Below are 19502 nucleotides of genomic sequence, written 5' to 3' on the forward strand. Positions count from 1 at the left end.
GAGCATTAATTTACGATAACTAATTTTTCTTTCAGTTTAATTTCTGACAAGAAAATATAATCAGGCGAAGCAAAGTTTTTCATTAAGCGCCACTTAGTAATAAGGGTAGTAAAAGTATTTTTTTAGGGCCTACTAAAGTTCTATGTAAAATATTTTTTGTGGGTGTCAAAGTTTTTTTGTGGGTACTTGTTCAGTTTCTTTTGTTATTGTTAATGTTTGAGGGTAACTTTGAGTCAGTGATGATTATTCGTCTAGTGTCCAACTGAGATAAAACTATGCAAATCGCTTCTGTTAGCTAAATAGTAAGGAGACTACTTTTAAAAATCCTCACAAAATTCGATCATGAGCTGTATTGTTAAATTTCTGATGAACAACAGACAATGAAGCAATTCTTATTAGCAACAATATATATTTCAAACTTATTTTTGATATTGACTAGTCAATATATTTTGCTACAATCAACAAATGATTAATTTGAACCACCGACAATTGGAATACACACAAAAATATATGAAAACGTCCGGACGACCGGATATTCTAAAAGTATTTACAGTTTTCTTTTCACGATTGATATTTACGACCATGGAAAATGTTAAGAATCATTAATCTTACAACTTTGCTACTTTGCTTAAGAACATTATATTAGTTATTATTCATTTATTAGTTGTGTAAATCGAAAACATAAACATATTTCTTTCTTCTAACATTAATTCTGTTAAATTCACAATTATAGGTATTCAATTAATAATTAGCAATTATGTATGTAGATTCTTGAGCAGCAAATCCAAAATATTTTTAAACAAATTCGGTCTGCTGCAAAAGAAGCTACCACGAAATTAAGATATCGATCAGAATATAAGGTAAATTACCCTCTTGAAACCAGTTAATTGATAAAAGAAAGACGACAACCTAGAAGAACATAGCACAGAATCACAAATTCTCTAGACAAAGCAGTGTTAAACAGAATTCGTAATGAGACAAATTAAAATAATATAAACAGAGTTGCTTAGAAAAATATTCCACGAAATTACTGTCAAGTGCTGGAATCATATATTTTCCAAAGAAAATGTATGGTCTCGTATGAAGGGGCATTCTCAACACTTAAATATATTTCAGCTGGAGTTCCCTAGGGTAGCTACTGTCCTGGGACCACCCCTAGGTATTAATACAAAAACAAGTATGTAGGTTCATCAGTAACGATTCATGAGTACTTTTTTGAAGATATCCAAAATTTAGTTGACTCTCTGATTATCTGATATCGTTAAAATATGAAGTTTTTTCTTTTCGATAACAAAATAACTCTTGATCTGGAGCGAGTCCTCCATATATCTGAAATTTCGTACAGTGTAGAGTTAAACTTTTTACAAGCAAATATTATTTTAATTTTAATATAGAAGAGGTGAACAAAGAAGTTATGTTTGAAACAACTATTCTATGTTTAGTATCCAGAAAAAGAATATATTAACGTTATTTGTGTATATCATTTATAGCACCGTTAAGATATTTTTAGACAGAAAATCATCAATAAATGAAGATATCGTCCGTATTTTCTTTGGACTTCAATCTTTTCAGAGTATAATCTAACATACTGAATATTGGAGCTGTTAAAATGTCATAAACCTTTACCAAAATTGTCAGTTATAAAACACCTTTTATAAAAATAACAATATAAGAAATATATGAATGTACAAAGCTAAAAATTCACTTATTGTATAAGAATAAATGCTTTCTAAAAATGCAAATTTATTTGATACGCTATTAACTCACCGAGGTTCTTACTCCAGTTTGTATATGCGTGAAAACGTTTAAAAGCCATATTCTAGTGATCGATAAGATTGTTCGTTGCTGACATATAATATATAGGCGATACTTTTTGCGAAATGAAAGGAGGTATTTTAACTGTGTTATTTACTACGCGTCATATTTGACATTATTATTATTCTCTATTTAAAAATGAATGGACATTAATTGTCTTTTTACTATATTAGTCACTTTTTTGTTATATTCATTATCTTATACAAATTTTGTATTAATATAAGATGTACAGTTCAGTCTATGTTATAAACAATAAATTGGTGGAATATTATGGAAGATGAAAGGGATTTTTCTGCATTGTTTCTTCATATGTAGTTATTAGTAGCATTATATTACTTGAGATATTTTCTTCGTTACTGAGTGTATTTAAAAGTGCTCAATTAAGGTCTGTTGAAAAGTCCCCGGCCTGCCATAGTAAAACACATTATTTTGGCAAAATTAGTTTCGGCGATTCCTATTCATTCGACGAAAGAAGCGAGTTTTTTTTGAGATCTGAGAACAGGAAATAGTCGCTGGGGGCCAGATCTGGAGAATACGGTTGTTTTTTACCATCGTTTTCACTGACTTGTGACACGATGTATTGTCTTGATGAAACAGCACTGTCTTTTTCTTTAAATGCGGCCGTTTTTTGGCGATTTTGTCCCTCAAACGGTCCAATAACGCTATGTAATAGTGATTGTTGAGATCCTTCCTTTTTCAAGGTAGTCAATGAACATTTTTCTATACCCATTCCAATATACAGAGCGGGTTCATCGTGTGCAGTCTATTCGGATGAGTGTCGATTGGACTTCGGAGTGAAATGATGGAGCCACGTTTCATCAATTGTCACATACCGACGCAAAAACTCGGGTTTATTACGCTTGATCATCTTCAAACACTGCTTCGAATCATCAACTCGTCGTTGTTTTTGGTCAAAAGTGAGCTCGCGCGTCACCCACTTTGCACAGAGCATTCTCATACCCAAATATTTGTGAATGATATGATGTACACGTTCAGTTGAGATCTTTTGTGTCCACTGCGTTCACCGCCTTCAGTGCTCATTTCACCACGTCTAAACTTAGTGTACCAATCCTTGATGGTTGATTTTCCTGGGGCAGTGTCCGGAAACTCGGCATCAAGCCAAGTTTTTGCTTCAACTGTATTTTTTCCCTTTGAAAACTGATATTTTATCAACACGCAAAATACCTTTTTATCCATTTTTTTACATTAACAAAAGTTGCAAAAGTTGTTAATTCTAGTAGCGCCATATATATGTCAGGCCGGGGACTTTTCAATTGAATCACGTTAGTAACCAAGCTGGGTAAGAGCGGACGTCTTTTAGAATGGTCTCTGAGTTGATCATTGGCGAGTAGACAGTAGGTTCAGATAATCCTCAGTTGGAGAAAATGATTTTCACCATGATAACACCTCTTCTTTCATATTCCACATTTTTCATATATAATGTATCTGTAGAGCTGATTTAATTTTTTTTATGAATTTGTGATATTTTTGGAATTGAGTGTAGTTGGAAGCTCATTCAAGTTCTGTGATCCTATAAATCTTAGCTAACTATGGTGCGACATGGTTAAAAGATGTTTCCAAACTTTCCTCCCCCTTCCTTCTTATATATACACTGATAAAACTGATTTAACAAGTTTCATTTTAATCAGGGAAGAAAGATAGTAATCATTAAACTAGCCTGTATTATTGTCTTAAGAGTATTGGTGATTATACCAATAACTTTGGCAAAGGGAGGAAGAAGTTCTTCTAAATTCATTATGAACTTTCTAAGTTTCACTATTATGCAAAGATCGTCTCAACATGGAGTTTTTGGTTAAATAATCTTAAATAGTTTCAAAAAAGGAATATAAGTGAGATTGTTTCTGCGACTTGTGTACTTATGATAAGGGATGTTACTTTTATTATATATCTGGTGTATGTAATGTCGAAAATGCAGTTTTGAGTGTTCTGTGATTTCCATTCTACACATTGAATATTTCAATAATACTAAACGGAAAACTTGTGTGTCAAGAAATGTTAAAATTATTTGAATGTACAGTTAAATCTGGTTTCTTGCATTGAAAGTTATTTACCTTGAGACTGATGTAACCATCCTGACATGTAGAAGATCGCTTCACTAAGTGGTATTCTAAATCCTATTCTAGGTACTATTCTAACTTATTTTAAAGTCTATTCTAGCTTATCCTAAAAACTGCTCTAACATATTCTAGAGATTATTAAATCTCACTCTATGCGTCTATTAATCAGTTCGTATGGTAGTTTGCCTTTGGGCCTCTACATTACGCTGTCATTTACTAATAGTCTTTCAGAGTACTTCTACGAAGTGCTAGTCTTCGAATCACACTCGTTATGGGTTCTAAGGGTATATCGTGCTGAATCAGTGTGTTGGAGACATAATATGGGGCATCGACGATGACTCGCAATACTTTATTCGGTAGGGACAAGTTCTTCTACAAAGGGTGAATGTCACGCGGGTAGATTTTGTCTCATTTGCTTTGATACACCACGTTTTCAAACACAATTCGATTTTGTTAAGATGAAGTTGGCGGATTCTTGTGGCTGATATTGGATCCTTGTGTGATCATAAAACCGCTGTAATTGTCAGCATATTTTGCAACAGTAGTGTTTCTTGAGGTCGGTAGGTCAGTTGTATACAGTAGATATAACAATCGGCCAAGAACACTGTCCAGCAGGACACCGGAATATATTGGGTGTAGGTCAGTGTATTCATCACCCTGTTTGACAATAATATGTCTGTCCGTGAGGTATGATTTCTGAAGTTGAAAGTGCGCTTAGGGTAAAAGCTTTTTCAATTTAACATACAGTCCAGTGTGCCACACCTTGTCGAAGATCTGAGAAATATTGAGAAAAGCAGCCGAGCAATATTTTTTATTGTTTAAGTTTTTGTTAATTTAGTTGACTAACCTATGTATTTGTTATGTTGTTCCGTGTTTATTACGGAAGCCAAATTGATGGTCATTAATAATATTTGTCTCCTTTGCGATTATTTTGAGTTTCTTAATCTATAGTTTTTCGAAAAGTTTAGAGATAACAGGTAACAGGCTTATAGGATACCTATAAAGGTTCCATATAGTTCCTTAATGAGTGATACTCCAGAGAAATCCAAGGATGAGTAGAACTAATTTGTTATAATATGTCATTGAATGAGTTATGAAGAGGAAAGTTTGGTTGTTGCTTATGCAGATGATATATAAAATCGTATTTATTATATATAAGTCGGCAATAAGGTATCAGTAGTCAGAGGAAGTTTGAAACAAAAGGAAAGGAGGCTTTGGTCAGCAGTGCTCTTGATGTTTTACTCGGTAATACTACAGACTTTTTGTAATGTAAAGTTAAGATTTATTCTCTAACCAGGAGGTGAATAATACCGTTGCTGAAATAGGTAAAGTCATTTTAATTAATGTTAACTTGAGTTAATATCAATGATCTTGGGTGTGATATTTCTAAGACAATTTCTGAACAAATATTACGAATTTTGATGATGTGATCATTATGATGTTATAAACCGATCTGATATTTACTAATGATAAAGCTATATTCGCTGATACAGGTGTTGAGGCTTCCAGTATTCTTCCGTCCGTATTGCAGGGCTTTGGGATTTATGGGCTTGAAAATTAGTTAAGAAAAGATATTGACAACTGTCATTAGATGTTGTAAATTCAATGGAATTTAGTTAGAGCAAGTAGGAGAGTTGGTTTACTTGGGATGAATAATAGAGGAGAAGAAAGTGGCATCTATTGGTGAAGTAATAAGCCTTATCGGTCATGCTACAGGAGCTTTGGATTCTCTATGATGCTACGCGTGGTAGAGAGGTGGTGATTAATTAATACAAAATTTGCTTCTTTTGAATTTTTATCTAGTAAATCTTCCTGTATGGCTCCAAGATTTAGATACTATTACAATGTCATCTGCAAGCTTGAAGTCTTTCAAACACGATGCTTTAGGCAAATTAGATATTATAATATAATGATGTAATTAGTTTAAGGTGCGACCGTTAGCTTGAGGAACAAATTCAGAGACGAAATCGACCATGGAAGACATGGAAGAACAATGCTAAAAAAGATATGGATGAGTATCATAGAAAGCGATATGAAAAATAGTAAGGCCAACATATTTCGAGACCAGAACGGTTGTGGCCGATGGTGAACAATAGGGATATATGTCGAAGATTATTCGAATTCCTGCGGCCTTACCAGCATATTGGTTGAAAAGCAGACACTGGTATATCGGTGACCTAAAAGTTCTTGTTAGGCTCGTCTCTACATACCAGCAGCTAGGATGGTCACACCCATGGTTTATTAACCGAGAGTAGTCGGTGTCTGAGTTTCGAAACCCATATTGAGCAGTAGATCCACTCACTAAAAAAACCATGCTGCTGACGTGACTATTAATCCATAACAAACAACAACAGAAAAAAGGGAAAATAATAGATAACTATATAATTGCAATCAAATCGATATCTTAACGATTTCCTCCATCAACACTGCACAAATTAAATCAGTAAATATCCGTTCCATTTCCGACATAATAAATCCACCGTATTACGTAACCGCGTTCTATATTCGGACGGTCTATATTTCCGCATTTGGATTTCTCTTTCAGTGTCAGCTGTTGCGTTCTAATAAACCTGTTCCGATCTAAACTCGCGGCATCTTTCTCGACCATTTTTTCCTGTCTCAAAGACTTAGTGATCTTGATGCTTCCATTCATTCCGCGATCATCGCGTACTATTTGGTTCGATCGGCAGTTGGTAATTAAATACCCGAGTGTGCGTAGTTAATTATCGTTTTTTTCTGCATTAAAATTACGTCATAGAGTAACGATTAGAAAAATGCCTACAGAAAGCTTCGAGCGTTAATAGGGTCGAAAAACTTGAATTGGTTTAATTTCAGTCAATAAAATAACAATTTTAGAGAACTTGTTTTACAAAATAAGAAACGAATTTAAAATCAATTTATACATCTTTTCTATTAGGTACTATTAGGTTTTACACTATAAAAAACCGTTTATTGAAAAACTGGTACAATATATATTAATACATATTTTCCAACATTTTCTACAACTTATCTACATGATATAGTCAACTGTGTGCCAGTCAAGCCATGCTGTATCGATGTGAAAAGTGGTAATCAAAAGACACTACGCTGGGTGCGGCAGAAGTTCCCGTTGGGGCTGTAAAAGTGTCGATGTGCATCGCTATATTGGGCTAACTCACAAGTTTTGCAGTTAATAATGTCTTACTACGTTATAAGCCACATACACCTCTTCCATTTTGCCTATCCCAGCCCAGAAGTGGTTGGAAATCACATTTTCAGTTAATTAGTATAGTAGCCACTTACCCTGTTTTTCGATTTTTTCCATCACATGTAAATATCTGGAAACAGTAGATTCATCAACTGTTGCTATAAGATAAGCATTATGACATAACTAGGTCTCACGCATCACGTAATTAGAAAAACACATGGCCGGATAGTCTAGATTACATAACACATATCAGTTATTGCTGATAAGAACAGAAAGTTTGGAACCGAACTTGATATTGAATCAACACCAATGACGATATGAAACAACAATTTAGAAACAACATGAAGATAAATGAAAACTAGATCGAGATTAATATGCTTAAAAAATATTCCAAAAAGAACTTCTTTATAAAAATCGACACTCCTTCCTTTATGGGGTATTATGTGTGGAAACTTGATACGTTTATGAGGCGTTGTTTGTTAAGCTGAAATGTGGCTTCAGTTGAAGATGATGATGAAAAAATAGTTAATTTGAACGGTAGGTCGAAAAACGCTCGTAATACACTCAAAGACACAATAAGGTCTTTTTTCGGCATGAGATAGTGTCCTCTCACATAGAAGAACTAGTCAAAGAACAATTAAAATCAGTTCAAGTCACTCGGATGAGAAGTTTCAGATCTGGCTCTATACAACTACAATCTTTTCGTATCGATGCAAACGTGCCCCTTGCAGATAGCAACGGATGTTATCTGCGATTTAGCTCAAAGGATAAAGTGCTGTTTTGGAATGGCATCTATAAATTGCTTAATAAATGTGCAAAACACATATAATCAAATGGCGAAAGAAATCGGAAAGAAATTACCGACACACCCGGTATACCCTTGATTAGTGCTTGAATTGTATGTGTATAGATTGCGGTTGAAAAAGATGTTTGACATGTTTATATATGTGCAATATAACTTCAAAAAACATCTTTGTCATTTTAGTAGTCAGTTTGGGTAAGGCAAGCACTGACATATTTACCTATTTTCCGCATTTACTGACCTATACAATTCGATACTCTAGTTCACAATCATATTAATTACTTGATTTGGTCAATGAAATTCCAACTTTATTATTTGTACTTTATCGCCATCATTACATCATATCTTTACTTTTTACTTTTTTTATATATATTAATTTGATTGTAAACCAAGGGATTTTTGTACCAGTTCCTAGATCACTTTTAGAGTTTATGATTTAATGAAGATTATACAAAAAAATAGCTTTTGGATATATTTTTGAGGTAAGAAACGCTCGATCATGTATCATAGGGTGGGATATGGTATGGCTTAGAACTACTTATACAACACAGCTTATATAAAATAATGTACATTTGGTAAACTAATCGAATAATAGGGATATTAAATTATCTGTTAACAATTCGGTTTATGATGACAATGAATTCAATTAAATTATGAAAATTTTACATTACGTTTTGCGAGATTTTAAATCTGCAAAATCATCATATATCTGACGATATTATGAATGAATTAATTTTCAATTAGTTTTGATTTTATTCACAAAAGTTGTTAAAACTTAAAGGAGATCGTAGATATTTTTTTAGAACCAAGAAAGCTATTTCACCCGAACAATTCGTATTCGGTTTTGTAAATAGAATAGGACATATCTAATTCAGTCCAGCCTATTAATCAGTAAAAGAAGAATTTCCTTTCATGAGCACTAGATTTTTAAAGGTACTATCAGACAGCCTGACGTTAGGATATCAATAGAATCTGCTAAAGAAAACAATTTTTCTGCAGGCGCTGATGAGCACAAACTGGTGTTATATAGTAATATATTGAACAAAATTGATATTTAGATAGCGTTCAGGGATGGCAAGAATATTGTTTGTATCGTTTAGGAAGCTTACTAGTTTTTAACAACATTTTTGACTCTGTTGATACAGTCATAGTCATCAATCACCTAGTCTATGGATTCTCCGCCCATGCATCACAGATGAAAGTGTAAGACAACTAAAGGCGGAACTGATGTAGGCATGAATTATCATAGTCTACAAGAATTTGTTGCAGCTTGCAGTTCAAGATGAACGGCCAGAATAGGCGGATTGTAGAAGCTCAGTTTTTTAGTATTAGACTATTAAAACCTGGTGTCACTAAAATATTAGGAAACCATAGAGGGACAGTATGGAAATTTGGGTAGAAACAGAGCTCTTTCGATGAACTTCAAGGGCAAACTGACTTACGAAGATACAGGTCAAAAATAATTTTACTACTATACTAGATGCGGAAACGACCACGTACATCCCTGTGGCCGTTTCTTTAGGGGGGAGGTGTTATATAATAACAGGTCAATTGAAAGTTCCCCGGCCTACCATAGTAAAACACATTTTTTGGAAAAATTAGTTTTTTTCATTCAACAAAATTCTACCCTCCAACTTTTCGATACCATTTTTGTAGTACGATATGTCCTTTGCTTCAAAATAGGTCTCAGTTTCGGAGATCACCTCTTCATTCGACGAAAGCATTCTTTTAGATCTGAGAACAGAAAATAGTCGCTGGGGGCCAGATCTGGAAAATACGGTGGATGAGGAAACAATTCGAAACCCAATTGATGGATTTTTGACGAGGTGCATTGTCTTGGTGAAGCAGCACCTTCTTTTTCTTTAAATGCGGCCGTTTTTCGGCGATTTCGTCCTTCAAACGGTCCAATAACGCTTGTAATAGTCGCTGTTGATGGTCCTTCCTTTTTCAAGGTAGTCAATAAAATTTGTTCCATGCGCATCCCGAAATGCAGACGTCAAACCCTTGCCAGGCGACTGTTGCGTTTTCCCACGCTTTGGAGCGGGTTCATCGTGTAAAGTCCACTCGGATGATTGTCGATTAGACTTCAGAGTGAAATGATGGAACCATGTTTTATACATTGTCATATATCGACGCAAGAATTTGGATTTATTACACTTGATCATCTTCAAACACTACTCCGAATCATCAACTCGTCGTTCTTTTTGGTCAAAAGTGAGCTTGCGCGGTACCCACTTAGCATAGAGCTTTCTCGTACCCATATACTCGTGAATGATATGATGTACATGTTCAGTTGATATCTGATAGTGTCTGCTATTTCATTTAGATTCAATTTACGGTCATTCTACATCATTCTGTGGATTTTTCAAATGTTTTCTTCGGTAACAACCTCTTTTGGGCGTCTACTACGTTCACCGTCTTCAGAGCTCGTTTCACCACGTTCAAACTTAGTATACCAATCCTTGATAGTTGATTTTCCTGGGCAGTGTCCGGAAACTCGGCTTCAAGCAAATATTTTGCTTCAACTGTATTTCTTCCTTCAAAAAGCATTTTTTTATCAACACGCGATATTCCTTTTTATCCATTTTTCACAATAAAAAAAGTTACTTCACTCAAAATGCTATAATTCACAAATTAATGATCTAGTAGCGCCATATATGTGTCAGACCGCCGACTTTTAAATTGAACTGTTAAAACAGTTTTACACCTCACTATGACAGAAATGTGAAAGGACCATATATTTTCAGACTACCTGGATGGTGAAGATGAATTTAGTCCGTTTTCTAATAGATAAAAACCCTCGATATGGCTTTGTATCGCCGTTCAAAAAGCTGCCTCATCTTTCTTTGAATAAAACAGCTCTTAAAATACATTAATAGTTATTTTGTGTTTAAAACCCGTTCAATATAATATATGTATTTGTATTTCAATTGAAACTACTGTCCAATCCTGACAAAATGTATTTATATATTATATTAGTAGAGCTAACTGGAACAATCTCAATATTGACTCTAAATATACAAACAAACGAACAAACCCATATTTTTTTCCTCCAAGTGTTTCTATCTAATAGCGGACTCGATTAAATGCGGACAGATTACAACAAAATACAAATTATTCTTAATTGCTAACAATAGCATAAGCGTTTCGAGCAATTTCTGCTGCCTTAATAGCCATTGAAATTGGATCGATTAATTCTCGTAATTGTCTCTGAGCTAAATTAGTTCTTCTATTGCACGTCTTTTGCCCAACGTTCGCGATGGTAAAATCGACTCTTTTTGCGTCCACATCTCGACTGCAACCGAATTGTAACACATTTACCTGTTGTTGAATAATTGCCGGCGGATATCTATCTGGTGGACGCAAAAAAAAACGCCGTATGGCCGAATAGTAAACCAGACTGTGACAATGTCGGTGTATTGAGGCAAAAATGTGAAAAGAAAGCATTTCATGCATAACGACCGCGAGAAAAAAATCTTTAATTGTCCACCTCCTAGTTGGAATTAGGCATATAAAAGGAGGCTGGAGTCGTTTTATTTTAAGACACTATCCGATCTTATTCTGAGTACAATATGAAACTTTTGGTAAGTGTAGAAACAGAACGATTTACTTCTTCTTGCACAACGTACTTTTTGTTTTAATCGCGTTTTTGTTTTTAAGCTCCGTTGCCATTATTCAATTACCACATTTGATTATTCTTGGAGACGTTTTCACTTTTATTATAACATTATGTTCGGTAATGCTCTGGTTTGATCGTTTCACGACGCTTCGTTAAGTAGAAATACTGCTTGATGCAATACCAATTTGACGAGCATAATACAATTTAAGATGGTACCGTTTAATAATATTTTTACTGCATAGAGCGTTAACCTGAACACCATTTCCTCATAACTTCAATTCATTAAATTTTAATATCTCAGCTATTTTTTTTTTGGTTGGTTATATATAGTTACATATCACTCAATAAGTCCTCAGTATAAATAAGAATAATATTTTTCCTAACCTTTAATTTTAACAAAAAAATTAGTAGCAGAATCATGGATCAATTTGTTCGCGATCTAAAAAAGGGCTTGATTTCTTCGTCTTTAATGTTTTGGCTTCAATAATCTTTTTGAAGTTCATAAAAACCCAGTCGACTTTGCGTCATTCATTTCCATTTCTTTCTAGGCTGTCTTTTGATTCTAATACTTCTACTTAACAACACAGTTTTCAATGAACCTTTTTTGCATTTTTTCCATTTCAAAGAATCTCCATTTTAAAGGAAGAATCACTTTTGGCTGAGTCATCTGTTATCTCTAATTATCTGTTAGCTTTCAAATGTGCCATAGTATGACTTGGTTGAATTATTTCAATAGATGTAACACCTAAATGCTGTAGCGGCTATAGGTTACTTCGTTTCATAAAATTATGAACTATATTTCATCAATTGTTTACTTCATCGTTTGGTACTAATTTTTCAATCTTTTCAATAAAATTCAAGTTACTTAGACAGTTGTTGATACTTCGAAATATATAAAGGAATATGGCAAACTGAGAATTTTGAGTTTGATTATAGAGCCTGGTTTTTTTTTCTGCTGAATACTTGACATATTGGCGTTGATAAAGTTGGTGCGATGATTTGAAAGCTGTTTCCGTGTGGGTTACACCAATTTTTTAAAAACTTTTTGAGCAACTGCTGACTTATCTGCTAAATTTTGATATCCACTAATATATTCAATTTCCGTTATGAATTGGGATATGTATCGTAAATATCGCTGCTGTTTTGGAAATTTCCTTTCATCCTTTTGTCTGAATGCATATATTAGTGGCTTCGGGTTTGTTTTTATTGCAAATTCTCAAAAAATAGTTTACAGGGAGATATAAGTGTTCTCCATCATATTCTTCAGTTTTTCATTTTTTCCATCAAAGATTTGCAGTGCTATATCTATTAAAATATCTAAAGCATCCGTTTTTTTTGCTTGTGTGGACCACTTCATTTCTTTATTGTCGTATTTCTTCACATCATTCATATATTCATGTAAAGGGGTTTGAACCTCAACATTTTTTAAATATAGCGTATTAAATAAGAGTTGATTTCTCTGATATAGAGCACTACAACACTTTTCAAGTCACTGTTTCTTTGATTTAAGGCTACTATTGTTCAAAAACCATATGGGTTCGTCAATAATGTAGATATTCCGGACTTGATGTTATATATAATTCCTTAGTTAAATGTAATGATCTTAGACCTAATAGAGATGTGAGATTTTTTCTTTAATATTACTATATATTAACTAATTTAAATGATGATACAACTTGAGATGATGTTGCTTAACATTTCTGAACAAAGGCACGGAGCTTTTCTTTTATTTAAATTTTACTATGTTTAAATAAACATTGTTTCTTGATTTGGTTCTGAAAAAGCTATGTATATTTCTTGTGATTCGTAATTATTATTGAAATAATTTAGAAACTTAAACTACAGGTCTATTAAAAGCTGCTCCTTAATTTCTTTTTCATATTCTTGAATTATTATATATTTATTACAAAGTTAATAGTTAAAAGTTCGCATTAAAATAAATATTTACCTGATATCACAAGGACAATGAACCGAAACGTACTTTATTCTTATATTCTTTTTTAAGCTAAAATCTACTAATTAACTTTCGGCAATTGTTATTTGATGACCTTATATATGGATCATGTCACATTATAATACATTTTAAGTATTATATATAGTATCTAATATCTGTAAGATGTTATCCAGTTCACACTTGCACTGGAGGTCCTACTTTCTTTTATTTCAAAATATATTATACAACCTAAATCTTGGATTTTTGGTATTTTAAATTCCATAATACATTGTATTTTTAAAACATTTTACATAGAAAAATACTTTTAGCACTTGCATATATTATTTTATATAATAATATTGTTTTTCAAATGATTTTTTCATTATTACTTTATTTTTATTTTATTATCTCAGAAATTATAGAAAATATTCATAAATTATCACAGTATTATTTAAGTAAATAAAAGTACTAGAGATATCATGTGCTAATGATAAATATCTATCAGAATAATCTTACTAATAATCTTAATTCGTTTATGCCTGTATAATAAAATTAAGCTGGGTTCAAAATGTTCGTTTACTAGTCAGTATGAGGAGTAGAGGGAGGCATATAGGAAGGCTGATTTAAATGAGTTAAGTTATTATGGGTGGCTCCAAAAGTTTAAAAGCAGTGACTTTGATGTCGAAGACACTGATACAAAGCCAAGATCTAATTAAAATGCGAAATTAGAAGCATAAACTGATCAAATTCATTATGGAAATTTTTATATATTTTTCCAAAGTTATGACGACCTTATTTTCTATAACTACTTACATATCTATCTACTTAATTGATTTTATTTAAAAATAATTTTTTTGTATTAATGTCGTATCATTTTCTTTACATTTGCCTTCATCATCCTTTTTGTCTCTGAGTATGTTCTGGTTATTTTATCGTTTTGTTTTTCCTTTGTTCTATTGCTTAATTCTTTCCTCAATTTATCTTCTGGTATTATTGCCAATGTTGGTATGTGAATGTCACAATGCAGTATGGAAATACCGCAGTGGTTCCTATCATTTTTGACATCCATTTGGTTATTTTATTTCATTCTTTCTCTCTCTTCAGCTATTTCACTTTCCTTCTCGATCTAAATTTATGTTTTTCTGTCGTCAGTCTCAATTGTCTCTCTTCTCTTAGTCAGAGTTTTGCAAATCATCAATTAGTAGTTTTATATTGACGTAAAAGAATGAATCGAGTACTGGATTACTTAAAATAATTTTTAATGTATTTTTAGTTGAAAGGATGTAGTGGTCAGTGCTGATTTATACTCGAGTAATAAATATATAATTTATTACAATAAAAGATTGAATCTAATCAATGTGAAGAACAGGTGCTCGTTACAATTTTAAAAGATGCGTCATTCAAGCAAAATATTTTTATTAGAAACGTGATTAGTTGCATTTTTCAGTTTTTTGACAATGGGGTAAATGGTTCTTTATTTTTAACATATTTTTTTATAATAGTTTTCGTACGTAAACCAATTTACTTTGTCACATAAGTAAATTAAAATCAGTATTCAAGGGTAGTAAATTTTTCGTCTATATTATTAAGAGTAAACTCGTCCGAATTTAAATTTATTTGAATTTTATATAGACAGTAGTTACCAGAAAAGCGAAAAAACTACGTGAACGTGAAGTAATTGTTAAGTCTTAGCCTTGAGGACACAGCAAAAAACCGAATCTCTTTCGGTGACTGGTATTTTCCGTAAATCATTTGTGGTAACGGTGATGACAAAAGTGTTTAATGTTGCGTAATGGAGCTCGTAACTTGGAGGACACCGTTTATCTTTTCAGGTTGTCGCTGTTGTTGCTCTTGCGCTGTTCTCCGCGGCAGTGTGCGACGATGAACATGGTGAGGAAGGTGGTTACGAGGGCGGTTATGGAGGAGGTGAGGTTAGCGAAGAAGGTGGCGACGGGGATCATGCCACTCCCATCGTTCACGAAGGACACGTAGTCAGCCACGTCTTCGGAGCACCACAGGCCCCAGGTTATTTCCACGTTCCTATTCCGGATATCGGATTCGATCGTTATGTCATCCACAAACCAGGACACGCTCATCCTCTTGTTAAGAAAGGCGAAGGTTTCGGATACAGCCATCACCATCATTAAATAACCAAAGATAGAATGACCAGTTGTTAACCGTTGTTGTTGTTGTACATATTTGGTGTTGTTAAAAAATAAATTATGTACTTCTTGTTATGTTTTCTTTTATTTAATCTTCAGCCCAAGATACTATTTATTTTTGGAAAACTACTTCAGTTAGACGATGCGGATAGCTTGGCATTAGCACATTCTCTTAATTCAATTTTGCATTTAAATATTTTCGTTTTTAAATTCTAAACTGAATGGTGCATACATTTGTAATATAATTTATAACATATTGCATACGTTCATGGAAAAAACTTCGAAGAGCTTACGTTTATCCGAACTATTTGAATTTCCATATTATATAAATATATTATCCTGCGAGTTGTATACCCGCTACTTTATGATGCAACAACATAGCATCATATGAAGCATTTCACATCTTAGAAGTTAAAGATCTGTTTCATGGTTAAATTTCACCTGATTGAATTCGTTATGTACGTCAAGCCTAAACGTTAGTTTTAAAAGATTTTCTTTAACATGAATCATTATTGTCAAAAAAACAGTACAATGTATTTTTTTCAATGTATTGTCAATCGATATGGCCCACTTCTCCCCGCCTTTCAGCCAATTTGTGGATTCTATCTTGAAAGAACGGTATATCTTTTAAGGCTATTCACGGATCGACCTATTTTTTGTGATGAACAAATGGTAGTCGGAAGTGGGGTAAGGCCTGGAGAATATAGCAGTTCCCATTTTAATGTTTTCAAATATGTTTTCATCTTTTTTTAACAGGTGTCCTTGCTCGTATTCCTACCATTTTTCGCGCAATGCTTGGTTCAAACGAATTATTTGCAATCGATGACGATCTTCATTGGTGGTTTCATCGAGCAATGTCTTCAAATACTCGTCTTCAATTTTTTTAGCCGTCCAAAGCGCTCTTCGTCTTTGGTGTCAAAATCGCCATTTTTAAAATGTCTAAACCAGTATTCACATATTAAAATCGACTGAGCTTGGTTGCCATTAGGTTCACACATTATTCGATGACAGACCTTCAACCACTTTTTTCTTCAATTTGATGTAAATAAGTAAAATTTCCTGCAAATGAATTTAATTGGTAAAAATTCAGACATTTTCGTCGCACTGAAAAAATATATTTCACACTTCACTGGCTTCAACATGAAGTTGTATGTATAAATGTTTCCTATGCGATTAATAGACAGTAATACCAACTTCTGTAAACTTTTTAAAATTAATTTATAGGGTTTATTATAGATAATTGTAATTGTAAAAAGTACTTGGTCAAGCCTTACTGCAGTTGAAATTATGAGTAACCAAGCATTTAAGACGAGGAAGATATATATATATATATATATATATATATATATATATATATATATATATATATATATATATATATAAAGAATATTATACTAATGGTTTTTAAATATAACCTTTTTAAATTATATTCATAAACTAAAACTAACGAATAAATGAGCAGTAACTTATAATAGCTCCAATATTGATAGATCCACAAGGAAGGTGTGTTCATTTACATGCCACGAGAGTTCTAAAATATGAGGTAATTGATTTTAATGTGTTATACTATCAATATTTACAATTATGTTATTTCATTTTGTTTAAATGCCCATTATAGTAACAATGAAATCAAATTAATCAGCTCTCTGGTAGAATCTTGATAGATAAAAAGTATATTAGTTCCAAAGACTCTTTGGAAGATAAATTATACACTGCAAGATAAAAAGTTTTCGGTCTGATGCAGCCTTCTTTCATTTTGGATTGATTAATCCCTAGCAAATCTCTATCAAGAGGAAAAATATCAACTCCCACTAAGACAAGGCATCGTATATAAGGGTGCATTAATTGAATATCCCTCATATTTTTCTGATATAGCATCATCAGACTTGTATTTGTTTCCGATCTGGAAAACATTTTTTCCTAGAAAACTCCATCTTAAAAGAAAACTTGTTTGTTAATAACATCCTGCGATTATCCTGAATCATAATCATACATTTTTATCAGGTATCTGTATATAAAATATTCTTCGACCTAACGTCAAGCTGACAAAATAATCTTGAAATTTATCAGTGTAAAGAACTTTAAATAAATGTAACAGTTAAAAAGCTTTTAATATGAACCAGTTGAAAACCCTTATTCCATGTATTATACTAAATTTTTAGTTATAAAAACTATGTTACTAAATATATAATGTACTAAAACTATATATAGAAATGTTGAAAGTGTAACATTACTAGATGGATCTAATTTAAACATATAATATTTGATGCTCAACAATCTTGCCCTCTTGTTTATAAAACATCCTATTTAACGATATCATTTTTGTAATAAGTAATGATATAAACATTAAAAGTAAGAAAAAAAATACACAGAGAAAATAGTAAATCAAATATTATATAACAGTTATTAATAATTAGCCAATACAGCTGTTTATTGTACTTTATATATTGCTGTATAATTGCTTTGTAGTGATCTTAAAATGAAAGGTAGCGGTTTAAAATGAGTCAATGTTTTTTGCAAGTAAATCTGTTTCAACAATAACGTTTGATATAATGTACTAGATTAAGTATATCAAGGGTCATTTTTATATTTAATGATGATAAAATAGTAAAAGTGTTGGAAGCAGCAGGATGCGGTGGATAAGATAATTCGCCAGGAACTCTTGCAGAAAGAAACTTTCAAAAGAAGGGAAAAACAGTAGAACAATAGAAACAATGAAGCAAATACCAAAATTCGAGATCTATGGGAGCGCTTAAAGAAACTGTGATAAATAAGGAATATCGACACTATTCCAATAATCTTATCTTCAGAAAGTTGGATTCATCACCGACTGACCAGTGCCTAATTTAGAGACCATACCAGAAGATATCCGGTCTTTCCCAGCTTGGTTACTGGCGTCACTAAGTTGGTTATTCCTTGTCAGATTTTCCACTATTGATTGTAACAAGTACAATCAAAACTTAAATATTCGATCCCGCGACTATCGCAACTATAGGAGGACCGTCTTCTCGCCTTAACCACTGCGCCTTCAAGCCGGCGTAAAAAAGAATTAAGTCCTTCAGAGACTTTGAAGTTTCAAATATTTGGAATAAGCCAATGTTCTCTATCGAGAATGCCTTTTAGCTATATATAAAATATAAGAAAATGTATTAATAATAGCAATTATTTAACAACATTGTATATAAAACATGGATGCATATTTTTATTGTTATTGTTTTCGTATATAACATTGAAGAAAAATCAATAGATTATACCATTTTTATATTAACAATGTTCTTATCAAACTGTTTTTAATTTTTCTTTGGGTATTCAACCAACCAGCAACTGTATCTTGCAATCTTTTTGAACCTTGGTTCCGAACTATTCAAATTGATGTAGAAGCTATATTTCATAGCTATAAGAGTTCGAAGATATTTACAGTGAAAGAACGAGCTAAAAGAATGAGTGATTTTACTACAATATTTTAACATTCTTTAACGTTAATGTATCTCGTACCCAGCAGTTAATTTTTCAGGAGGGAAGCTGTAAATAACCACTTTATTATAACTAAAATTGGGCACTCTTCAAGTTACTGTTGTAATCTCGAAATTTGAGAAAAAAAAAACAGATATTTTTACATATTCTCAAAGCTTATCCTTTTGACAATATACCTTTGAAAGGATTTTTCAAAATTTAAATTATTTTCGGAGATATATCTGGAATCTATATTAATACGTAACTTTATTCAAAACTTTAGGGAATATTCTAGTCTAAAAATGTGAATAAATAGATTATTTTGAAATTTTTAAACCTCAACCCCTCAAGAATATGCCCTTAAGAAGATTTTTGAAAATTGAAATTATTAAAACGAAATTTAAAACGGATTTTTTCTGATCCTACTTTTTCAAGATGGTTGACATAATAACT

The 19502-nt window shown here is 32.5% G+C and overlaps 2 protein-coding genes across 2 annotated transcripts in view; both read left to right on the forward strand.

The window, feature by feature from the left end:
* Positions 1–19502, forward strand: part of LOC143191474 (uncharacterized) — a 125514-nt gene that overhangs the window by 102273 nt on the left and 3739 nt on the right. The gene's annotated exons all lie outside the window — the stretch shown is intronic.
* Positions 11064–15671, forward strand: LOC143191886 (uncharacterized). Its single transcript, XM_076397327.1, has 2 exons — positions 11064–11466; positions 15267–15671. The coding sequence occupies exons 1-2, from the start codon at positions 11455–11457 to the stop codon at positions 15579–15581; spliced, it is 327 nt and encodes a 108-aa protein (XP_076253442.1). The 5' UTR covers positions 11064–11454; the 3' UTR covers positions 15582–15671.

Source organism: Rhynchophorus ferrugineus, unplaced genomic scaffold, assembly GCF_030347505.1.
Source record: "Rhynchophorus ferrugineus isolate W39M unplaced genomic scaffold, kcgeb_rfMv2 rfM2, whole genome shotgun sequence".
Lineage (NCBI taxonomy): Eukaryota > Metazoa > Arthropoda > Insecta > Coleoptera > Curculionidae > Rhynchophorus > Rhynchophorus ferrugineus.